Genomic DNA, 23,529 nt, shown 5'->3' with positions numbered 1-23,529 from the left:
TCCTAGCAGAACTCTACATACTAGGATGGCTAGTTCTCCTAGCAGAACTCTACATACCAGGTTGGGTTTACTCCTAGCAGAACTCTACATACTAGGATGGCTAGTTCTCCTAGCAGAACTCTACATACCAGGATGGGTTTACTCCTAGCAGAACTCTACATACCAGGTTGGGTTTACTCCTAGCAGAACTCTACATACTAGGATGGGTTTACTCCTAGCAGAACTCTACATACTAGGATGGGTTTACTCCTAGCAGAACTCTACATACCAGGTTGGGTTTACTCCTAGCAGAACTCTACATACCAGGTTGGGTTTACTCCTAGCAGAACTCTACATACTAGGATGGGTTTACTCCTAGCAGAACTCTACATACCAGGTTGGGTTTACTCCTAGCAGAACTCTACATACCAGGTTGGGTTTACTCCTAGCAGAACTCTACATACCAGGTTGGGTTTACTCCTAGCAGAACTCTACATACCAGGTTGGGTTTACTCCTAGCAGAACTCTACATACCAGGTTGGGTTTACTCCTAGCAGAACTCTACATACCAGGATGGGTTTACTCCTAGCAGAACTCTACATACCAGGTTGGGTTTACTCCTAGCAGAACTCTACATACCAGGTTGGGTTTACTCCTAGCAGAACTCTACATACCAGGATGGGTTTACTCCTAGCAGAACTCTACATACCAGGTTGGGTTTACTCCTAGCAGAACTCTACATACCAGGATGGGTTTACTCCTAGCAGAACTCTACATACCAGGATGGGTTTACTCCTAGCAGAACTCTACATACCAGGATGGGTTTACTCCTAGCAGAACTCTACATACCAGGTTGGGTTTACTCCTAGCAGAACTCTACATACCAGGATGGGTTTACTCCTAGCAGAACTCTACATACCAGGATGGGTTTACTCCTAGCAGAACTCTACATACCAGGATGGGTTTACTCCTAGCAGAACTCTACATACCAGGATGGGTTTACTCCTAGCAGAACTCTACATACCAGGATGGGTTTACTCCTAGCAGAACTCTACATACCAGGTTGGGTTTACTCCTAGCAGAACTCTACATACTAGGATGGGTTTACTCCTAGCAGAACTCTACATACTAGGTTGGGTTTACTCCTAGCAGAACTCTACATACCAGGTTGGGTTTACTCCTAGCAGAACTCTACATACCAGGTTGGGTTTACTCCTAGCAGAACTCTACATACCAGGATGGGTTTACTCCTAGCAGAACTCTACATACCAGGTTGGGTTTACTCCTAGCAGAACTCTACATACTAGGATGGCTAGTTCTCCTAGCAGAACTCTACATACCAGGATGGGTTTACTCCTAGCAGAACTCTACATACCAGGTTGGGTTTACTCCTAGCAGAACTCTACATACTAGGATGGGTTTACTCCTAGCAGAACTCTACATACTAGGTTGGGTTTACTCCTAGCAGAACTCTACATACCAGGTTGGGTTTACTCCTAGCAGAACTCTACATACCAGGTTGGGTTTACTCCTAGCAGAACTCTACATACCAGGTTGGGTTTACTCCTAGCAGAACTCTACATACTAGGATGGGTTTACTCCTAGCAGAACTCTACATACTAGGATGGCTAGTTCTCCTAGCAGAACTCTACATACCAGGTTGGGTTTACTCCTAGCAGAACTCTACATACCAGGTTGGGTTTACTCCTAGCAGAACTCTACATACTAGGATGGCTAGTTCTCCTAGCAGAACTCTACATACCAGGATGGGTTTACTCCTAGCAGAACTCTACATACCAGGTTGGGTTTACTCCTAGCAGAACTCTACATACTAGGATGGGTTTACTCCTAGCAGAACTCTACATACTAGGTTGGGTTTACTCCTAGCAGAACTCTACATACCAGGTTGGGTTTACTCCTAGCAGAACTCTACATACCAGGTTGGGTTTACTCCTAGCAGAACTCTACATACTAGGATGGGTTTACTCCTAGCAGAACTCTACATACCAGGTTGGGTTTACTCCTAGCAGAACTCTACATACCAGGTTGGGTTTACTCCTAGCAGAACTCTACATACCAGGTTGGGTTTACTCCTAGCAGAACTCTACATACCAGGTTGGGTTTACTCCTAGCAGAACTCTACATACCAGGATGGGTTTACTCCTAGCAGAACTCTACATACCAGGTTGGGTTTACTCCTAGCAGAACTCTACATACCAGGTTGGGTTTACTCCTAGCAGAACTCTACATACCAGGATGGGTTTACTCCTAGCAGAACTCTACATACCAGGTTGGGTTTACTCCTAGCAGAACTCTACATACCAGGATGGGTTTACTCCTAGCAGAACTCTACATACCAGGATGGGTTTACTCCTAGCATAACTCTACATACCAGGATGGGTTTACTCCTAGCAGAACTCTACATACCAGGTTGGGTTTACTCCTAGCCGAACTCTACATACCAGGATGGGTTTACTCCTAGCAGAACTCTACATACCAGGATGGGTTTACTCCTAGCAGAACTCTACATACCAGGATGGGTTTACTCCTAGCAGAACTCTACATACCAGGATGGGTTTACTCCTAGCAGAACTCTACATACCAGGATGGGTTTACTCCTAGCAGAACTCTACATACCAGGATGGGTTTACTCCTAGCAGAACTCTACATACCAGGATGGGTTTACTCCTAGCAGAACTCTACATACCAGGTTGGGTTTACTCCTAGCAGAACTCTACATACCAGGTTGGGTTTACTCCTAGCAGAACTCTACATACCAGGATGGGTTTACTCCTAGCAGAACTCTACATACCAGGTTGGGTTTACTCCTAGCAGAACTCTACATACCAGGATGGGTTTACTCCTAGCAGAACTCTACATACCAGGATGGGTTTACTCCTAGCAGAACTCTACATACTAGGTTGGGTTTACTCCTAGCAGAACTCTACATACCAGGTTGGGTTTACTCCTAGCAGAACTCTACATACCAGGTTGGGTTTACTCCTAGCAGAACTCTACATACCAGGTTGGGTTTACTCCTAGCAAAACTCTACATACCAGGTTGGGTTTACTCCTAGCAGAACTCTACATACCAGGATGGGTTTACTCCTAGCAGAACTCTACATACCAGGTTGGGTTTACTCCTAGCAGAACTCTACATACTAGGATGGCTAGTTCTCCTAGCAGAACTCTACATACCAGGATGGGTTTACTCCTAGCAGAACTCTACATACCAGGTTGGGTTTACTCCTAGCAGAACTCTACATACTAGGATGGGTTTACTCCTAGCAGAACTCTACATACTAGGTTGGGTTTACTCCTAGCAGAACTCTACATACCAGGTTGGGTTTACTCCTAGCAGAACTCTACATACCAGGTTGGGTTTACTCCTAGCAGAACTCTACATACCAGGATGGGTTTACTCCTAGCAGAACTCTACATACCAGGTTGGGTTTACTCCTAGCAGAACTCTACATACCAGGTTGGGTTTACTCCTAGCAGAACTCTACATACTAGGATGGGTTTACTCCTAGCAGAACTCTACATACTAGGATGGCTAGTTCTCCTAGCAGAACTCTACATACCAGGTTGGGTTTACTCCTAGCAGAACTCTACATACTAGGATGGCTAGTTCTCCTAGCAGAACTCTACATACCAGGATGGGTTTACTCCTAGCAGAACTCTACATACCAGGTTGGGTTTACTCCTAGCAGAACTCTACATACTAGGATGGCTAGTTCTCCTAGCAGAACTCTACATACCAGGTTGGGTTTACTCCTAGCAGAACTCTACATACTAGGATGGCTAGTTCTCCTAGCAGAACTCTACATACCAGGATGGGTTTACTCCTAGCAGAACTCTACATACCAGGTTGGGTTTACTCCTAGCAGAACTCTACATACTAGGATGGGTTTACTCCTAGCAGAACTCTACATACTAGGTTGGGTTTACTCCTAGCAGAACTCTACATACCAGGTTGGGTTTACTCCTAGCAGAACTCTACATACCAGCTTGGGTTTACTCCTAGCAGAACTCTACATACTAGGATGGGTTTACTCCTAGCAGAACTCTACATACCAGGTTGGGTTTACTCCTAGCAGAACTCTACATACCAGGTTGGGTTTACTCCTAGCAGAACTCTACATACCAGGTTGGGTTTACTCCTAGCAGAACTCTACATACCAGGTTGGGTTTACTCCTAGCAGAACTCTACATACCAGGTTGGGTTTACTCCTAGCAGAACTCTACATACCAGGATGGGTTTACTCCTAGCAGAACTCTACATACCAGGTTGGGTTTACTCCTAGCAGAACTCTACATACCAGGTTGGGTTTACTCCTAGCAGAACTCTACATACCAGGATGGGTTTACTCCTAGCAGAACTCTACATACCAGGTTGGGTTTACTCCTAGCAGAACTCTACATACCAGGATGGGTTTACTCCTAGCAGAACTCTACATACCAGGATGGGTTTACTCCTAGCAGAACTCTACATACCAGGATGGGTTTACTCCTAGCAGAACTCTACATACCAGGATGGGTTTACTCCTAGCAGAACTCTACATACTAGGTTGGGTTTACTCCTAGCAGAACTCTACATACCAGGTTGGGTTTACTCCTAGCAGAACTCTACATACCAGGTTGGGTTTACTCCTAGCAGAACTCTACATACCAGGTTGGGTTTACTCCTAGCAGAACTCTACATACCAGGTTGGGTTTACTCCTAGCAGAACTCTACATACCAGGTTGGGTTTACTCCTAGCAGAACTCTACATACCAGGTTGGGTTTACTCCTAGCAGAACTCTACATACCAGGATGGGTTTACTCCTAGCAGAACTCTACATACCAGGTTGGGTTTACTCGTAGCAGAACTCTACATACCAGGTTGGGTTTACTCCTAGCAGAACTCTACATACCAGGTTGGGTTTACTCCTAGCAGAACTCTACATACTAGGATGGGTTTACTCCTAGCAGAACTCTACATACTAGGATGGGTTTACTCCTAACAGAACTCTACATACTAGGTTGGGTTTACTCCTAGCAGAACTCTACATACCATGTTGGGTTTACTCCTAGCAGAACTCTACATACCAGGTTGGGTTTACTCCTAGCAGAACTCTACATACCAGGTTGGGTTTACTCCTAGCAGAACTCTACATACCAGGTTGGGTTTACTCCTAGCAGAACTCTACATACCAGGATGGGTTTACTCCTAGCAGAACTCTACATACCAGGTTGGGTTTACTCCTAGCAGAACTCTACATACCAGGTTGGGTTTACTCCTAGCAGAACTCTACATACTAGGATGGGTTTACTCCTAGCAGAACTCTACATACCAGGATGGGTTTACTCCTAGCAGAACTCTACATACCAGGATGGGTTTACTCCTAGCAGAACTCTACATACCAGGTTGGGTTTACTCCTAGCAGAACTCTACATACCAGGTTGGGTTTACTCCTAGCAGAACTCTACATACTAGGATGGGTTTACTCCTAGCAGAACTCTACATACTAGGATGGCTAGTTACTCCTAGCAGAACTCTACATACCAGGTTGGGTTTACTCCTAGCAGAACTCTACATACTAGGATGGGTTTCTCCTAGCAGAACTCTACATACCAGGATGGGTTTACTCCTAGCAGAACTCTACATACCAGGTTGGGTTTACTCCTAGCAGAACTCTACATACCAGGTTGGGTTTACTCCTAGCAGAACTCTACATACCATGTTGGGTTTACTCCTAGCAGAACTCTACATACCAGGTTGGGTTTACTCCTAGCAGAACTCTACATACCAGGTTGGGTTTACTCCTAGCAGAACTCTACATACCAGGTTGGGTTTACTCCTAGCAGAACTCTACATACCAGGATGGGTTTACTCCTAGCAGAACTCTACATACCAGGTTGGGTTTACTCCTAGCAGAACTCTACATACCAGGTTGGGTTTACTCCTAGCAGAACTCTACATACTAGGATGGGTTTACTCCTAGCAGAACTCTACATACCAGGATGGGTTTACTCCTAGCAGAACTCTACATACCAGGATGGGTTTACTCCTAGCAGAACTCTACATACCAGGTTGGGTTTACTCCTAGCAGAACTCTACATACCAGGTTGGGTTTACTCCTAGCAGAACTCTACATACTAGGATGGGTTTACTCCTAGCAGAACTCTACATACTAGGATGGCTAGTTCTCCTAGCAGAACTCTACATACCAGGTTGGGTTTACTCCTAGCAGAACTCTACATACTAGGATGGCTAGTTCTCCTAGCAGAACTCTACATACCAGGATGGGTTTACTCCTAGCAGAACTCTACATACCAGGTTGGGTTTACTCCTAGCAGAACTCTACATACTAGGATGGGTTTACTCCTAGCAGAACTCTACATACTAGGTTGGGTTTACTCCTAACAGAACTCTACATACCAGGTTGGGTTTACTCCTAGCAGAACTCTACATACCAGGTTGGGTTTAATCCTAGCGGAACTCTACATACCAGGATGGGTTTACTCCTAACAGAACTCTACATACCAGGTTGGGTTTACTCCTAGCAGAACTCTACATACTAGGATGGGTTTACTCCTAGCAGAACACTACATACTAGGTTGGGTTTGCTCCTAGCAGAACTCTACATACCAGGTTGGGTTTACTCCTAGCAGAACTCTACATACCAGGTTGGGTTTACTCCTAGCAGAACTCTACATACCAGGTTGGGTTTACTCCTAGCAGAACTCTACATACCAGGTTGGGTTTACTCCTAGCAGAACTCTACATACCAGGATGGGTTTACTCCTAGCAGAACTCTACATACCAGGTTGGGTTTACTCCTAGCAGAACTCTACATACCAGGTTGGGTTTACTCCTAGCAGAACTCTACATACCAGGTTGGGTTTACTCCTAGCAGAACTCTACATACTAGGATGGGTTTACTCCTAGCAGAACTCTACATACCAGGTTGGGTTTACTCCTAGCAGAACTCTACATACCAGGTTGGGTTTACTCCTAGCAGAACTCTACATACCAGGTTGGGTTTACTCCTAGCAGAACTCTACATACCAGGTTGGGTTTACTCCTAGCAGAACTCTACATACCAGGTTGGGTTTACTCCTAGCAGAACTCTACATACCAGGTTGGGTTTACTCCTAGCAGAACTCTACATACCAGGTTGGGTTTACTCCTAGCAGAACTCTACATACCAGGTTGGGTTTACTCCTAGCAGAACACTACATACTAGGATGGGTTTACTCCTAGCAGAACTCTACATACCAGGTTGGGTTTACTCCTAGCAGAACTCTACATACCAGGTTGGGTTTACTCCTAGCAGAACTCTACATACCATGTTGGGTTTACTCCTAGCAGAACTCTACATACCAGGATGGGTTTACTCCTAGCAGAACTCTACATACCAGGTTGGGTTTACTCCTAGCAGAACTCTACATACCAGGTTGGGTTTACTCCTAGCAGAACTCTACATACTAGGATGGGTTTACTCCTAGCAGAACTCTACATACAGTGTTATTGATCCATCCTCAGTTTCCTACTATCACAGCCATTAAACTCTGTAACTGTTTTAAAGTCACCATTTGCCGCATGGTGAAATCCCTGAGCGGTTTCCTTCCTCTCCGGCAACTTAGAAAGGACGCCTGTATCTTTGTAGTGACTGGGTGTATTGATACACAATCCAAAGTGTAATTAATAACTTCGTCATGCTCAAAGGTATATTCAATGTCTTATTTTTTATTTTATTTTATCCATCTACCAATAGGTGCCCTTTTTTGCGAGGCATTGGAAAACCTTTCTGGTCTTTGTGGTTGAATCTGTGTTTGAAATTCACTGCTCGACTGAGGGACCTTACAGATAGTTGAACTGTATGTGTGGGTTGCAAACATAAGGTAGACATTCAAAAATCATGTTAAACACTATTACTGCACACAGAGTCCATGCAACTTATTAATGTGACTTGTTAAGCACATCTTTACTACTGAACTCCTGAACTCCAGCAGGTACAATGGAGGGAGGAGAACAGATCTAGAGATGGAGTCAGATATAGAATGGAGGGAGGAGAACAGATCTAGAGATGGAGTCAGATATAGAATGGAGGGAGGAGAACAGATCTAGAGATGGAGTCAGATATAGAATGGAGGGAGGAGAACAGATCTAGAGATGGAGTCAGATATAGAATGGAGGGAGGAGAACATATCTAGAGATGCAGTCAGATATAGAATGGAGGGAGAACAGATCTAGAGATGGAGTCAGATATAGAATGGAGGGAGGAGAACAGATCTAGAGATGGAGTCAGATATAGAATGGAGGGAGGAGAACAGATCTAGAGATGGAGTCAGATATAGAATGGAGGGAGAACAGATCTAGAGATGTCTTCACTGTTTTGTTTGCTAGAGAGAGAAGTTGAGGGCTGGACTGTTCAGGTCAGGTGTACCTACAGGTCTGCTCAAAGCAGCATTGTGACCTCTCTCTATCCCCCACAGCCCTGTGAACTGAGTGACCCAGATATACCACCCACATCTAGTATGTTGTTTATGGACCCACTAGAGGATTTCATTTACTTTACTATTTATGTAATTTAATGAGGCAAGTCAGCAAGTCAGAACAAATTCTTATTTTCAATGACGGCCTAGGAACAGTGTGTTAATTAACTGCCTTGTTCAGGGGGCAGAACGACAGATTTTTACATTGTCAGCTCGGGGACTCGATCTTGTAAGCTTTCGGTTTCTAGTCCAACGCTCTAACCACTAGGCTACTTGCCGTCCCAGGGTAGCCTAGTGGTTAGTGTACCAGATGGCTTCTAATTTATCCTTCAGGTGTGTTAAGATGCACACCTGTATTTACATACTACAGCCCATCAATGTAATGCATTTTAATGAATTCATTTAGTAGTGCATTGTGCACAGCGCAGTGCAGGGATGCAGTCCTATAATATAATGCTTAGTAGACATTAAAGCAGAACGGATCACCTTCCATATCTACCTCCATCACTCCAGTATCCCTGCACATTGTTAATATGGTACTGACCCTGTATATAGTCACTTTACCCCTATACATATCTACCTCCATCACTCCAGTATCCCTGCACATTGTTAATATGGTACTGACCCTGTATATAGTCACCTTCCCCCTATACATATCTACCTCCATCACTCCAGTATCCCTGTACATTGTTAATATGGTACTGACCCTGTATATAGTCACCTTCCCCCTATACATATCTACCTCCATCACTCCAGTATCCCTGCACATTGTTAATATGGTACTGAAACTGACCCTGTATACAGTATGCTGACCCTGTATACAGTATACTGACCCTGTATACAGTATGCTGACCCTGTATACAGTATGCTGACCCTGTATACAGTATACTGACCCTGTATATAGTATACTGACCCTGTATACAGTATACTGACCCTGTATATAGTATGCTGACCCTGTATACAGTATGCTGACCCTGTATACAGTATACTGACCCTGTATATAGTATACTGACCCTGTATACAGTATACTGACCCTGTATATAGTATGCTGACCCTGTATACAGTATGCTGACCCTGTATACAGCATACTGACCCTGTATACAGTATGCTGACTCTGTATATAGTATGCTGACCCTGTATATAGTATGCTGACCCTGTATATAGTATGCTACTGTAGATTCTTACTTTGTCGAGTTCTTCTAATTTCTTATTTTTATTTCTGGTGTGTTTTTGTTCCACCTTTAAGTTATTTTTAGTGCTACGTTGACATTGATTACTGTATTGTTGGGTTTAGACTTTGCAAGAAAGACATTTCACTGTACTTGTGCACGTGACATTAAAACTTGAAACGTGAAACTTTTCTTGTTGAAAACGGCATGTGTGACATCGATATTAGTCAGAAACATAAAAAAAAAAAAAGAAAAGAAGCAATTAGGTTAATTTTGGTCATGAAGGTCAATCTCTTCCTACACGGAGTTGTGAGATTTTAAACGTTCGTCAGGACCTACCTGAGGGCTGGGTTTTGATTTACCCACAACCACTAAGATGAACCACTGTGGTGATTAGTGTCTATCCAATGGCACAGACAGTGAAACAGACAGTGAAACAGACAGTGAAACAGACAGTGAAACAGACAGTGAAACAGACAGTGAAACAGACAGTGAAACAGACAGTGAAACAGACAGTGAAACAGACAGTGAAACAGACCTGCACAGAAGCTATGACTTAGTTTACATATGACAACACGCAGTACTTTCTGTTTTTTAACTTGAGAAAGACCCCACCAAGCACCTAGATGTCAAATTGTGTGACTAAAAACTCCTCTGCGAATTTTCTATCTTCAAAATTAACTATCCAACATTCATTCTGACTATTTTGAAAAAGTGATACTGGCTTTATTCCTATGGTGTCTCATCGGGGACAAACATCAGTAACTGCCACACCGAACCACACCGCCAAGACTGAAGACTTGTTTTTCATAATGAGCTAAAGAAAACCAATGGGTGCGTTCAGTCGCTCTTTAAGAGGAAACTTCTGTATGTCGTAGAGCGCCCTCTGCTGTTTATCTCAGTAGTTACTACTGGTTCCAGCAGGTACAGGCAGGCCTGCTCTAAAATGTAGAAATAGAACCAAGTCCACTATTGAGCAGGCTCTCTCTCCAGTGAGCGGGCTATCTCTCCAGTGAGCGGGCTATCTCACCAGTGAGCGGGCTGTCTCACCAGTGAGCGGGCTGTCTCTCCAGTGAGCGGGCTGTCTCTCCAGTGAGCGGGCTGTCTCACCGGTGAGCGGGCTGTCTCACCAGTGAGCGGGCTGTCTCACCAGTGAGCGGGCTATCTCACCAGTGAGCGGGCTATCTCTCCAGTGAGCGGGCTGTCTCACCAGTGAGCGGGCTGTCTCACCAGTGAGCGGGCTATCTTACCAGTGAGCGGGCTATTTCACCAGTGAGCGGGCTATCTCTCCAGTGAGCAGGCTATTTCACCAGTGAGCGGGCTATTTCACCAGTGAGCGGGCTATCTCTCCAGTGAGCGGGCTGTCTCACCAGTGAGCGGGCTATTTCACCAGTGAGCGGGCTGTCTCACCAGTGAGCGGGCTATCTCTCCAGTGAGCGGGCTATCTCTCCAGTGAGCGGGCTATCTCACCAGTGAGCGGGCTGTCTCACCAGTGAGCGGGCTGTCTCACCAGTGAGCGGGCTATCTCTCCAGTGAGCGAGCTATTTCACCAGTGAGCGGGCTATATTTAGATGCATGGCTTTGATTTTCTCTGGACCAAAAAACTAATAATACTGGAAATTGCATGAGCAAATAAACAAATCCACGGTTTAGGAAAGGTAAGGGGGTGTATTTGAAGGTGGGATCTCAGCAAGGTTTCACTTATTCCCAGACAGACACTGCTCTCTCTCTTCCCTGAGTCTGTTTATAGCCATCTCTCTCTCTCTCTCTCTTCCCTGAGTCTGTTTATAGCCATCTCGCTATCTCTCTCTCTTCCCGGAGTCTGTTTATAGCCATCTCGCTATCTCTCTCTCTTCCCTGAGTCTGTTTATAGCCATCTCGCTATCTCTCTCTCTTCCCTGCGTCTGTTTATAGCCATCTCTCTCTCTCTCTCTCTTCCCTGAGTCTGTTTATAGCCATCTCGCTATCTCTCTCTCTTCCCTGAGTCTGTTTATAGCCATCTCGCTATCTCTCTCTCTTCCCTGAGTCTCTTTATAGCCATCTCGCTATCTCTCTCTCTTCCCTGAGTCTGTTTATAGCCATCTCGCTATCTCTCTCTCTTCCCTGCGTCTGTTTATAGCCATCTCTCTCTCTCTCTCTCTTCCCTGAGTCTGTTTATAGCCATCTCGCTATCTCTCTCTCTTCCCTGAGTCTGTTTATAGCCATCTCGCTATCTCTCTCTCTTCCCTGAGTCTGTTTATAGCCATCTCGCTATCTCTCTCTCTTCCCTGAGTCTGTTTATAGCCATCTCGCTATCTCTCTCTCTTCACTGCGTCTGTTTATAGCCATCTCTCTCTCTCTTCCCTGAGTCTGTTTATAGCCATCTCGCTATCTCTCTCTCTTCCCTGAGTCTGTTTATAGCCATCTCGCTATCTCTCTCTCTTCCCTGCGTCTGTTTATAGCCATCTCGCTATCTCTCTCTCTTCCCTGCGTCTGTTTATAGCCATCTCTCTCTCTCTTCCCTGCGTCTGTTTATAGCCATCTCTCTCTCTCTTCCCTGCGTCTGTTTATAGCCATCTCGCTATCTCTCTCTCTTCACTGCGTCTGTTTATAGCCATCTCTCTCTCTCTTCACTGCGTCTGTTTATAGCCATCTCTCTCTCTCTTCCCTGCGTCTGTTTATAGCCATCTCTCTCTCTCTTCCCTGCGTCTGTTTATAGCCATCTCTCTCTCTCTTCACTGCGTCTGTTTATAGCCATCTCTCTCTCTCTTCCCTGAGTCTGTTTATAGCCATCTCGCTATCTCTCTCTCTTCCCTGAGTCTGTTTATAGCCATCTCGCTATCTCTCTCTCTTCCCTGAGTCTGTTTATAGCCATCTCGCTATCTCTCTCTCTTCCCTGCGTCTGTTTATAGCCATCTCGCTATCTCTCTCTCTTCACTGCGTCTGTTTATAGCCATCTCTCTCTCTCTTCCCTGAGTCTGTTTATAGCCATCTCGCTATCTCTCTTTCTTCCCTGAGTCTGTTTATAGCCATCTCGCTATCTCTCTCTCTTCCCTGCGTCTGTTTATAGCCATCTCTCTCTCTCTTCCCTGAGTCTGTTTATAGCCATCTCGCTATCTCTCTCTCTTCCCTGAGTCTGTTTATAGCCATCTCGCTATCTCTCTCTCTTCCCTGCGTCTGTTTATAGCCATCTCTCTCTCTCTTCCCTGCGTCTGTTTATAGCCATCTCTCTCTTCCATACGTCCGTTTATAGCATCTCTCTCTCCTTATCTCTCTCTCTTCCCTACACCTGTTTACAGACACCTCTCTCTCGCTCTCCTTATCTCTCCCTCTTCTCTATGTCTGTTTACAGCCACCTCTCTCTCTTGCTCTCTCTCTCCATATTATGGCTATGTTATAACGATTTGTATAGTTAAAGTACAAAAGGGAAAATAAATAAACATAAATATGGGTTGTATTTACAACGGGGTTTTCTCTTCACTTTTCTTGTGGCAACAGGTCACACATCTTGCTGCTGTGATGGGACACTGTGGTATTTCACCCAGTAGATATGGGAGTTTATCAAAATTTGGTTTGTTTTCTAATTCTTTGTGGGTCTGTGTAATCTGAGGGAAATATGTGTCTCTGATATGGTCATACATTTGGCAGGATGACAGGAAGTGAAGCTCAGTTTCCACCTCCTTTTGTGGGCAGTGTGCACATAGCCTGTCTTCTCTTGAGAGTCAGGTCTGCCTACGGCGGCCTTTGTCATTAGCAAGGCTATGCTCACTGAGTCTGTACATAGTCAAAGCTTTCCTTAAGTTTGGATCAGTCACAGTGGTCAGGTATTCTGCCACTGTGTACTCTCTGTTTAGGGCCAAATAGCATTCCAGACTGGCAAATTCTTTCCAATGTGTCCAGTAATTATCTTTTTGTTTTCTCATGATTTGTTTGGATCTAATTGTGTTGCTGTCCTGGGACTCTGTGGGGTCTGTTTGTGTTTGTCAACAGAGCCTCAGGACCAGCTTCCTTTTAGGTGGTTGTAGAATTTAACGTCTCTTTTATGGATTTTGATAATTAGCGGGTATCGGCCTAATTCTGCTCTGCAGGCATTATTTGGTGTTTTACGTTGTATACAGAGGATGTTTTGCAGAATTCTGCATGCAGAGTCTCAATTTGGTGTTTGTCCCATTTTGTGAATTCTTGGTTGGTGAGCGGACCCCAGACCTCACAACCATAAAGGGCAATGGGTTCTATAACTGATTCAAGTATTTTTAGCAACATCCTAATTGGTATGTGAAATGTTATTCCTTTTGATGGCATAGAAGGCCCTTCTTGCCTTGTCTCTCAGATCGTTCACAGCTTTGTGGAAGTTACCTGTGATGCTGATGTTTAGGCCAAGGTATGTATAGTTCTTTGTCAGCTCTAGGGAAAACGGTGTCTAGATGGAATTTGTATTCGTGCTCTCTCTCTCTCACTCTTCCCTACGTCTGTTAACAGCAACTTCTCTCTCTTTCTCGCTCTCTTCTCGTCTGTGTACAGCAACCTCTGCTTTACCCCTACCTCTCTTTTTCTCTCTCTTCCTCTACCTTTAAACTAATGAGGTAACAGAAAACAGTGGTGGCAGGAGGAAGGATTATTTTCCAAACTTCATAGACATCTTTCTCTGATATCACTACTGACACTAAACTCCTGGTGGGTTTTCTGGCTCTGACTCCTTCAACTCCGAGTGGGTTTTTCCTCTCTTGAATACTTCACAAAGTGCTCCTTTATAGAGAATAAAGAATAATATGTGTGTGAATGATGTGCCGCATAACTAATTACCGTGTCAGTTTGGAGAGAAAGCAGTAAGGCAATACACACACACACACACACACACACACACACACACACACACACACACACACACACACACACACACACACACACACACACACACACACACACACACACACACACACACACGTAACCACCATGACACATTTAACTCTCCCTCCCCCTGCAGCATCACATGGCACATTTAACTCTCCTTCCCCTTGCAGCATCACATGACACATTTAACTCTCCCTCCCCTTGCAGCATCACATGACACATTTAACTCTCCCTCCCCTTGCAGCATCACATGACACATTTAACTCTCCCTCCCCTGCAGCATCACATGACACATTTAACTCTCCCTCCCCTTGCAGCATCACATGACACATTTAACTCTCCCTCCCCTTGCAGCATCACATGACACATTTAACTCTCCCTCCCCTGCAGCATCACATGACACATTTAACTCTCCCTACCCTTGCAGCATCACATGACACATTTAACTCTCCCTCCCCTGCAGCATCACATGACACATTTAACTCTCCTTCCCCTTGCAGCATCACATGACACATTTAACTCTCCCTCCCCTTGCAGCATCACATGACACATTTAACTCTCCCTCCCCTGCAGCATCACATGACACATTTAACTCTCCCTCCCTTGCAGCATCACATGACACATTTAACTCTCCCTCCCCTGCATCATCACATGACACATTTAACTCTCCCTCCCTTGCAGCATCACATGACACATTTAACTCTCCGTCCCTTGCAGCATCACATGACACATTTAACTCTCCCTCCCCTGCAGCATCACATGACACATTTAACTCTCCTTCCCCTTGCAGCATCACATGACACATTTAACTCTCCCTCCCCTTGCAGCATCACATGACACATTTAACTCTCCCTCCCCTTCCAGCATCACATGACACATTTAACTCTCCCTCCCCTTGCAGCATCACATGACACATTTAACTCTCCCTCCCCTTGCAGCATCACATGACCCATTTAACTCTCCCTCCCCTGCAGCATCACATGACACATTTAACTCTCCCTCCCCTGCAGCATCACATGACACATTTAACTCTCCCTCCCCTTGCAGCATCACATGACACATTTAACTCTCCCTCCCCTTGCAGCATCACATGACACATGAGTACCAGGTAATAACATGACTATCTATATGTACAGGAAGCACCAGGTAATAACATGGCTATATACAGGGAGCACCAGGTAATAACATGACTATCTATATACAGGAAGCACCAGGTAATAACATGGCTATATACAGGAAGTACCAAGTAATAACATGGCTGTATACAGGGAGTAACAGTACCGAGTCAATGTGCAGGGGAACAAGGTATTTGAGTGAGTCAGTGCAATAAAAGGTCAATGCAGATAGTCCAGGTAGCCATTTGATAAGCTATTTAGCAGTCTGATGGCTTGGGGGTAGAAGCTGTACAGGTTCTGTTGGTTCCAGACTTGGTTCACTGGTGCCGCTTGACATGTGGTAGCAGAGAGAACAGTCATTGGCTTGGGTGGCTGGATTCTATGAAGAAGAGAAAAAAAGAAAATCGTCCTTTCCTCTGACACCGCCTAGTATAAAGGTCCTGGATGACAGGAAGCTCGGCCCCAGTGATGTCCTGGGCCGTATTCACCACCCGCTCTGGAGCCTTGCGGTCGGGAGCTTTTTAGTTGCCATACCAGGCGGTGACGCAGCCAGTCAAGATGCTCTCAATGGTGTAGATCTAGAAGTTTATAAATGGCTCATGCCATTTCTTTTCAGCCTCCTGATGAGGACGAGGCGCTGTCGTGCCCTCTTCACAACTGTATGGGTGTGTGCGGACTATGTTAATTCTTTAGTGATGTGGACATCGAGGAACTTGAAGCTCTTGACCCGCTCCACTACAGCCGTTTCCTATAGTCCACGATAAGCTCCTTTGTCTTGCTGATGTTGAGGGAGAGGTTGTTGCCATGGTCACTGACCTCCTCCCTATAGGCTGTTTTATTGTCGCCGGTGACATCAGCAAACTTGATGATGGTGTTGGAGTCGTGCTAAGCACACTAAGTACACGCCCCTGAGGGTCCGCCGTGTTCATGGTCAGCGTGGCAGATGTATTGTTGACTAACCTCACTGCCTGGGGGGTGACTCGTCACGAAGACCGGGATCCAGTCGCAGAGGAAGGTGATCAATCCCAGGGTCCTGAGCTTGGTGATGAACTTGGAGGGTACTATGGTGTTGAATGGAGAACTGTAGTCAATGAACAGCATTCTTACGTAGGTGTTCCTCTTGTCCAGGTGGGTGAGGCCAGTGTGGAGTGAAATAGAGATTGCATCATCTGTGGATCTGTTGGGGCGGTATGCAAATTGGAGTGGGTCTAGGGTTTCTGGGATAATGGTGTTGAAGTGAGCCTTGACCAGCCATTCAAAGCATTTAATGGCTTTAGATGTGCTACGGGCAAAAGTCATTTAGGAAGGTTACCTTGGCGTCCTTGGGCACGGGGACTATGGTGGTGTGCATGAAACAAGTTGGTATTACAGACCAGGTCGGGGATCGGTTGAAAGTGTCAGCTAATGGGGATCCAAATGAAGATCCAGATTAGGATCCAGTTTAAGATCCAGATTAAGGAGGTGTTGGTGCGTGTGTTAAACACTAAGGGGAGCCAAAGCTCCATAGTAGATCCTGGTCCTGCACAGCACAGAACGGTCCAATGAACAGGCAAGACAACTACACGTCACTGGCCTTGATCTCTGTAAAAGTCTTTACATCCTAGACCCATCTCTTCCTCACTCACTCTCCCCCTTTCACATTCTCTCCCAATCCTAACCCTGATACAGTTCACTCTGGCCCCCAAAAAATGTTACATCTCCCTCTCTTTTTTTGAATGGCAATCATCTAAGTCTAATTTCATTGATAACTTCCCCCTCCAACCACTGTTAATACTGCCACCTCCAACCACTGCTAATACTGCCCCCTCCAACCACTGAACACTGCCCCCTCCAACCACTGCTAATACTGCCCCCTCCAACCACTGTTAATACTGCCACCTCCAACCACTGAACACTGCCACCTCCAACCACTGCTAATACTGCCCCCTCCAACCACTGAACACTGCCCCCTCCAACCACTGCTAATACTGCCCCCTCCAACCACTGCTAATACTGCCCCCTCCAACCACTGCTAATACTGCCACCTCCAACCACTGTTAATACTGCCACCTCCAACCACTGCTAATACTGCCCCCTCCAACCACTGAACACTGCCCCCTCCAACCACTGCTAATACTGCCCCCTCCAACCACTGCTAATACTGCCCCCTCCAACCACTGCTAATACTGCCACCTCCAACCACTGTTAATACTGCCACCTCCAACCACTGCTAATACTGCCCCCTCCAACCACTGTTAATACTGCCACCTCCAACCACTGTTAATACTGCCACCTCCAACCACTGCTAATACTGCCCCCTCCAACCACTGCTAATACTGCCACCTCCAACCACTGTTAATACTGCCCCCTCCAACCACTGTTAATACTGCCCCCTCCAACCACTGTTAATACTGCCACCTCCAACCACTGCTAATACTGCCCCCTCCAACCACTGCTAATACTGCCACCTCCAACCACTGTTAATACTGCCCCCTCCAACCACTGCCAATACTGCCACCTCCAACCACTGCTAATACTGCCCCCTCCAACCACTGCTAATACTGCCCCCTCCAACCACTGCTAATACTGCCCCCTCCAACCACTGAACACTGCCACCTCCAACCACTGCTAATACTGCCCCCTCCAACCACTGCTAATACTTCCCCCTCCAACCACTGCTAATACTGCCCCCTCCAACCACTGTTAATACTTCCCCCTCCAACCACTGCTAATACTGCCCCCTCCAACCACTGCTAATACTGCCCCCTCCAACCACTGCTAATACTGCCACCTCCAACCACTGCTAATACTGCCCCCTCCAACCACTGTTAATACTGCCCCCTCCAACCACTGTTAATACTGCCACATCCAACCACTGCTAATACTGCCCCCTCCAACCACCGCTAATACTTCCACCTCCAACCACTGTTAATACTTCCACCTCCAACCACTGTTAATACTGCCACCTCCAACCACTGCTAATACTGCCCCCTCCAACCACTGTTAATACTGCCCCCTCCAACCACTGCTAATACTGCCACCTCCAACCACTGCTAATACTGCCCCCTCCAACCACTGCAAATACTTCCACCTCCAACCACTGTTAATACTTCCACCTCCAACCACTGTTAATACTGCCACCTCCAACCACTGCTAATACTGCCCCCTCCAACCACTGTTAATACTGCCCCCTCCAACCACTGCTAATACTGCCACCTCCAACCACTGCTAATACTGCCCCCTCCAACCACTGCAAATACTGCCCCCTCCAACCACTGCTAAAACCTCCAACCACTGCTAATACTTCCCCCTCCAACCACTGCTAATACTGCCACCTCCAACCACTGCTAATACTTCCCCCTCCAACCACTGTTAATACTTCCCCCTCCAACCACTGCTAATACTGCCCCCTCCAACCACTGTTAATACTTCCCCCTCCAACCACTGCTAATACTGCCCCCTCCAACCACTGCTAATACTTCCCCCTCCAACCACTGCTAATACTGCCACCTCCAACCACTGTTAATACTGCCCCCTCCAACCACTGTTAATACTGCCCCCTCCAACCACTGTTAATACTGCCCCCTCCAACCACTGCTAATACTGCCCCCTCCAACCACTGTTAATACTTCCCCCTCCAACCACTGCTAATACTGCCCCCTCCAACCACTGTTAATACTGCCCCCTCCAACCACTGCTAATACTGCCCCCTCCAACCACTGTTAATACTGCCCCCTCCAACCACTGCTAATACTGCCCCCTCCAACCACTGTTAATACTTCCCCCTCCAACCACTGCTAATACTGCCCCCCCCACCCACTGTTAATACTGCACCCTCCAACAAATGTTAATACTGCCCCCTCCAACCACTGCTAATACTGCCACCTCCAACCACTGCTAATACTGCCCCCTCCAACCACTGCTAATACTGCCCCCTCCAACCACTGCTAATACTGCCACCTCCAACCACTGCTAATACTGCCACCTCCAATCACTGCTAATACTGCCCCCTCCAACCACTGTTAATACTGCCCCCTCCAACCACTGCTAATACTGCCACCTCCAACCACTGCTAATACTGCCCCCTCCAACCACTGCTAATACTTCCCCCTCCAACCACTGCAAATACTGCCACCTCCAACCACTGTTAATACTGCCACTTCCAACCACTGCTAATACTGCCCCCTCCAACCACTGCTAATACTGCCCCCTCCAACCACTGTTAATACTGCCCCCTCCAACCACTGTTAATACTGCCACCTCCAACCACTGAACACTGCCACCTCCAACCACTGCTAATACTTCCACCTCCAACCACTGCTAATACTTCCCCCTCCAACCACTGCTAATACTGCCACCTCCAACCACTGCTAATACTGCCCCCTCCAACCACTGCTAATACTGCCCCCTCCAACCACTGTTAATACTGCCCCCTCCAACCACTGTTAATACTGCCCCCTCCAACCACTGTTAATACTGCCACCTCCAACCACTGCTAATACTTCCCCCTCCAACCACTGCTAATACTGCCACCTCCAACCACTGTTAATACTGCCCCCTCCAACCACTGTTAATACTGCCCCCTCCAACCACTGTTAATACTGCCCCCTCCAACCACTGCTAATACTGCCCCCTCCAACCACTGTTAATACTTCCCCCTCCAACCACTGCTAATACTATCCCCTCCAACCACTGTTAATACTGCCCCCTCCAACCACTGCTAATACTGCCCCCTCCAACCACTGTTAATACTGCCCCCTCCAACCACTGCTAATACTGCCCCCTCCAACCACTGTTAATACTTCCCCCTCCAACCACTGCTAATACTGCCCCCCCCAACCACTGTTAATACTGCCCCCTCCAACCACTGTTAATACTGCCCCCTCCAACCACTGCTAATACTGCCACCTCCAACCACTGCTAATACTGCCCCCTCCAACCACTGCTAATACTGCCCCCTCCAACCACTGCTAATACTGCCACCTCCAACCACTGCTAATACTGCCACCTCCAATCACTGCTAATACTGCCCCCTCCAACCACTGTTAATACTGCCCCCTCCAACCACTGCTAATACTGCCCCCTCCAACCACTGTTAATACTGCCCCCTCCAACCACTGCTAATACTTCCCCCTCCAACCACTGCAAATACTGCCACCTCCAACCACTGTTAATACTGCCACTTCCAACCACTGCTAATACTGCCCCCTCCAACCACTGCTAATACTGCCCCCTCCAACCACTGTTAATACTGCCCCCTCCAACCACTGTTAATACTGCCACCTCCAACCACTGAACACTGCCACCTCCAACCACTGCTAATACTGCCCCCTCCAACCACTGAATACTGCCCCCTCCAACCACTGCTAATACTGCCCCCTCCAACCACTGTTAATACTGCCCCCTCCAACCACTGAATACTGCCCCCTCCAACCACTGCTAATACTGCCACCTCCAACCACTGAATACTGCCCCCTCCAACCACTGTTAATACTGCCCCCTCCAACCACTGTTAATACTTCCCCCTCCAACCACTGCAAATACTGCCCCCTCCAACCACTGCAAATACTGCCCCCTCCAACCACTGTTAATACTGCCCCCTCCAACCACTGTTAATACTGCCCCCTCCAACCACTGTTAATACTGCCCCCTCCAACCACTGCTAATACTGCCCCCTCCAACCACTGCTAATACTGCCACCTCCAACCACTGCTAATACTGCCCCCTCCAACCACTGCTAATACTTCCCCCTCCAACCACTGCTAATACTGCCACCTCCAACCACTGTTAATACTTCCCCCTCCAACCACTGCAAATACTTCCCCCTCCAACCACTGCTAAAACCTCCAACCACTGCTAATACTTCCCCCTCCAACCACTGCTAATACTGCCACCTCCAACCACTGCTAATACTTCCCCCTCCAACCACTGTTAATACTTCCCCCTCCAACCACTGTTAATACTTCCCCCTCCAACCACTGCTAATACTGCCACCTCCAACCACTGCTAATAATTCCACCTCCAACCACTGTTAATACTGCCTCCTCCAACCACTGTTAATACTGCCCCCTCCAACCACTGCTAATACTGCCCCCTCCAACCACTGTTAATACTGCCCCCTCCAACCACTGTTAATACTGCCACCTCCAACCACTGTTAATACTGCCACCTCCAACCACTGCTAATACCTCCAACCACTGCTAATACTGCCCCCTCCAACCACTGTTAATACTGCCACCTCCAACCACTGTTAATACTTCCCCCTCCAACCACTGCTAATACTTCCCCCTCCAACCACTGCTAATACTTCCCCCTCCAACCACTGTTAATACTGCCACCTCCAACCACTGTTAATACTTCCCCCTCCAACCACTGCTAATACTGCCACCTCCAACCACTGTTAATACTGCCACCTCCAACCACTGCTAATACTGCCACCTCCAACCACTGTTAATACTTCCCCCTCCAACCACTGCTAATACTGCCCCCTCCAACCACTGCTAATACTTCCACCTCCAACCACTGTTAATACGTTAAGCAAAATGGCTTAAGGACAACAAAGTCAAGGTATTGAGTGGCCATCACAAAGCCCTGACCTCAATCCCATAAAAAAATTGTGGGCAGAACTGAAAAAGCGTGTGTGAGCAAGAAGGCCTACAAACCTGACTCAGTTACACAAGCTCTGTCAGGAGAAATGTGCCAAAATTCACCCAACTTATTGTGGGAAGCTTGTAGAAGGCTACCCGAAACGTTTGACCCAAGTTAAACAATTTAAAGGCAATGCTACCAAATACTAATTGAGTGTATGTAAACTTCTGACCCGCTGGGAATGTGATGAAAGAAAGAAAAGCTGAACTAAATCATTCTCTCTACTATTATTCTGACATTTCCCATTCTTAAAATAAAGTGGTGATCCTAACTGACCTAAGACGGGGAATTTTTATTAGGATTAAATGTCAGGAATTCTGAAAAACTGAGTTTAAATGTATTTGGCTAAGGTGTAAGTAAACTTCCGACTTCAACTGTGTATATATAGGTAGGTATGTATGTATGTATGTATGTATGTAGATATATTTACCCCAAAAATATATGGAGGATTGGAAATGAAACAGACAATTACATTGATGGAAACAACCATCTGTCCACAATCATAAAGCGGATCCACTCCTTCATAAAAAAAGAAAAGCTGTTGACCAGCAAGTGAGTTTTTAGTGGTTAAATGAAATGTATTCAGAGAGCACGAGGTAGCCAAACCTGCAGAGCAAACGTTATGCGACTGAATAAGGTAAGCCTGAATAACAAATACTGAGAAGTGCGTAGGAAAGGTGTACATTCCTAAGTCAGAATCGGTCCTCTGGCCCTGAATATACAGAGATAGAGTATTAACAGTTGAGATGACAACAGCTAATACAGGCTGTTTATTATTTGTAGGCCTATGGAAATATGAACACGGACAAAACCAGCTGTTAGAAAGCATTGCTGCTAATAGTTGGGCAGGGGAAATGATTGTAGATGACTATTGGACAGGAGGGAAAGGGATAAGGAGGAGGAGGAGGAGGAGGAAGAGGAGAGAGAGTGATGGAGATGGAAGGGAGGGGTACTCACGTGAGGAGAGGAGAGGAGGAGGAAAGGAGAGGAGAGAGGAAAGGAGTTGAGAGAAGAGGAGGAGAGGGAGGGGTACTCACGTGAGGAGGAGAGGAAAGGAGGAGGAAAGGAGGAGAGAGGAGGAGAGAGGAGAGGAGGAGAGGGGTACTCACATGAGGAGAGACCGCTGAGGGAAGCTGAAGTTGCCATGGGAGATGCGGTCTATGAAGTTGAGAGGGATTTTCTGTATCTGCTCAATGTTGAGCATGACGAAGTCGTACTTACAGACCAGCAGGGAGGTGTCTGTGATCAGAACGACACGCTCTTTCTCGTTGTTCCAATGGTCAACCCTGGAGAATAGAGGTTAAGTATTTATCATTTACTTAAC

The 23,529-nt window shown here is 46.5% G+C and overlaps 1 protein-coding gene across 2 annotated transcripts in view; it reads right to left on the bottom strand.

The window, feature by feature from the left end:
- The window catches only part of LOC139541679 (tumor protein p63-regulated gene 1-like protein), a 78,932-nt gene that overhangs the window by 31,272 nt on the left and 24,131 nt on the right, over positions 1-23,529 (bottom strand). For both annotated transcript variants that reach the window (XM_071346603.1, XM_071346604.1), the window contains one exon: positions 23,315-23,491. In XM_071346603.1, the coding sequence (XP_071202704.1) occupies positions 23,315-23,491 (177 nt within the window). The remainder of the gene's footprint in view (positions 1-23,314; positions 23,492-23,529) is intronic.

The sequence above is a fragment of the Salvelinus alpinus genome, chromosome 16, assembly GCF_045679555.1.
Source record: "Salvelinus alpinus chromosome 16, SLU_Salpinus.1, whole genome shotgun sequence".
Taxonomy (NCBI): Eukaryota; Metazoa; Chordata; class Actinopteri; order Salmoniformes; family Salmonidae; genus Salvelinus; species Salvelinus alpinus.
Note: the sequence above shows the minus strand (reverse complement) of the source record. Positions and strands in the feature narration are given on the sequence as shown.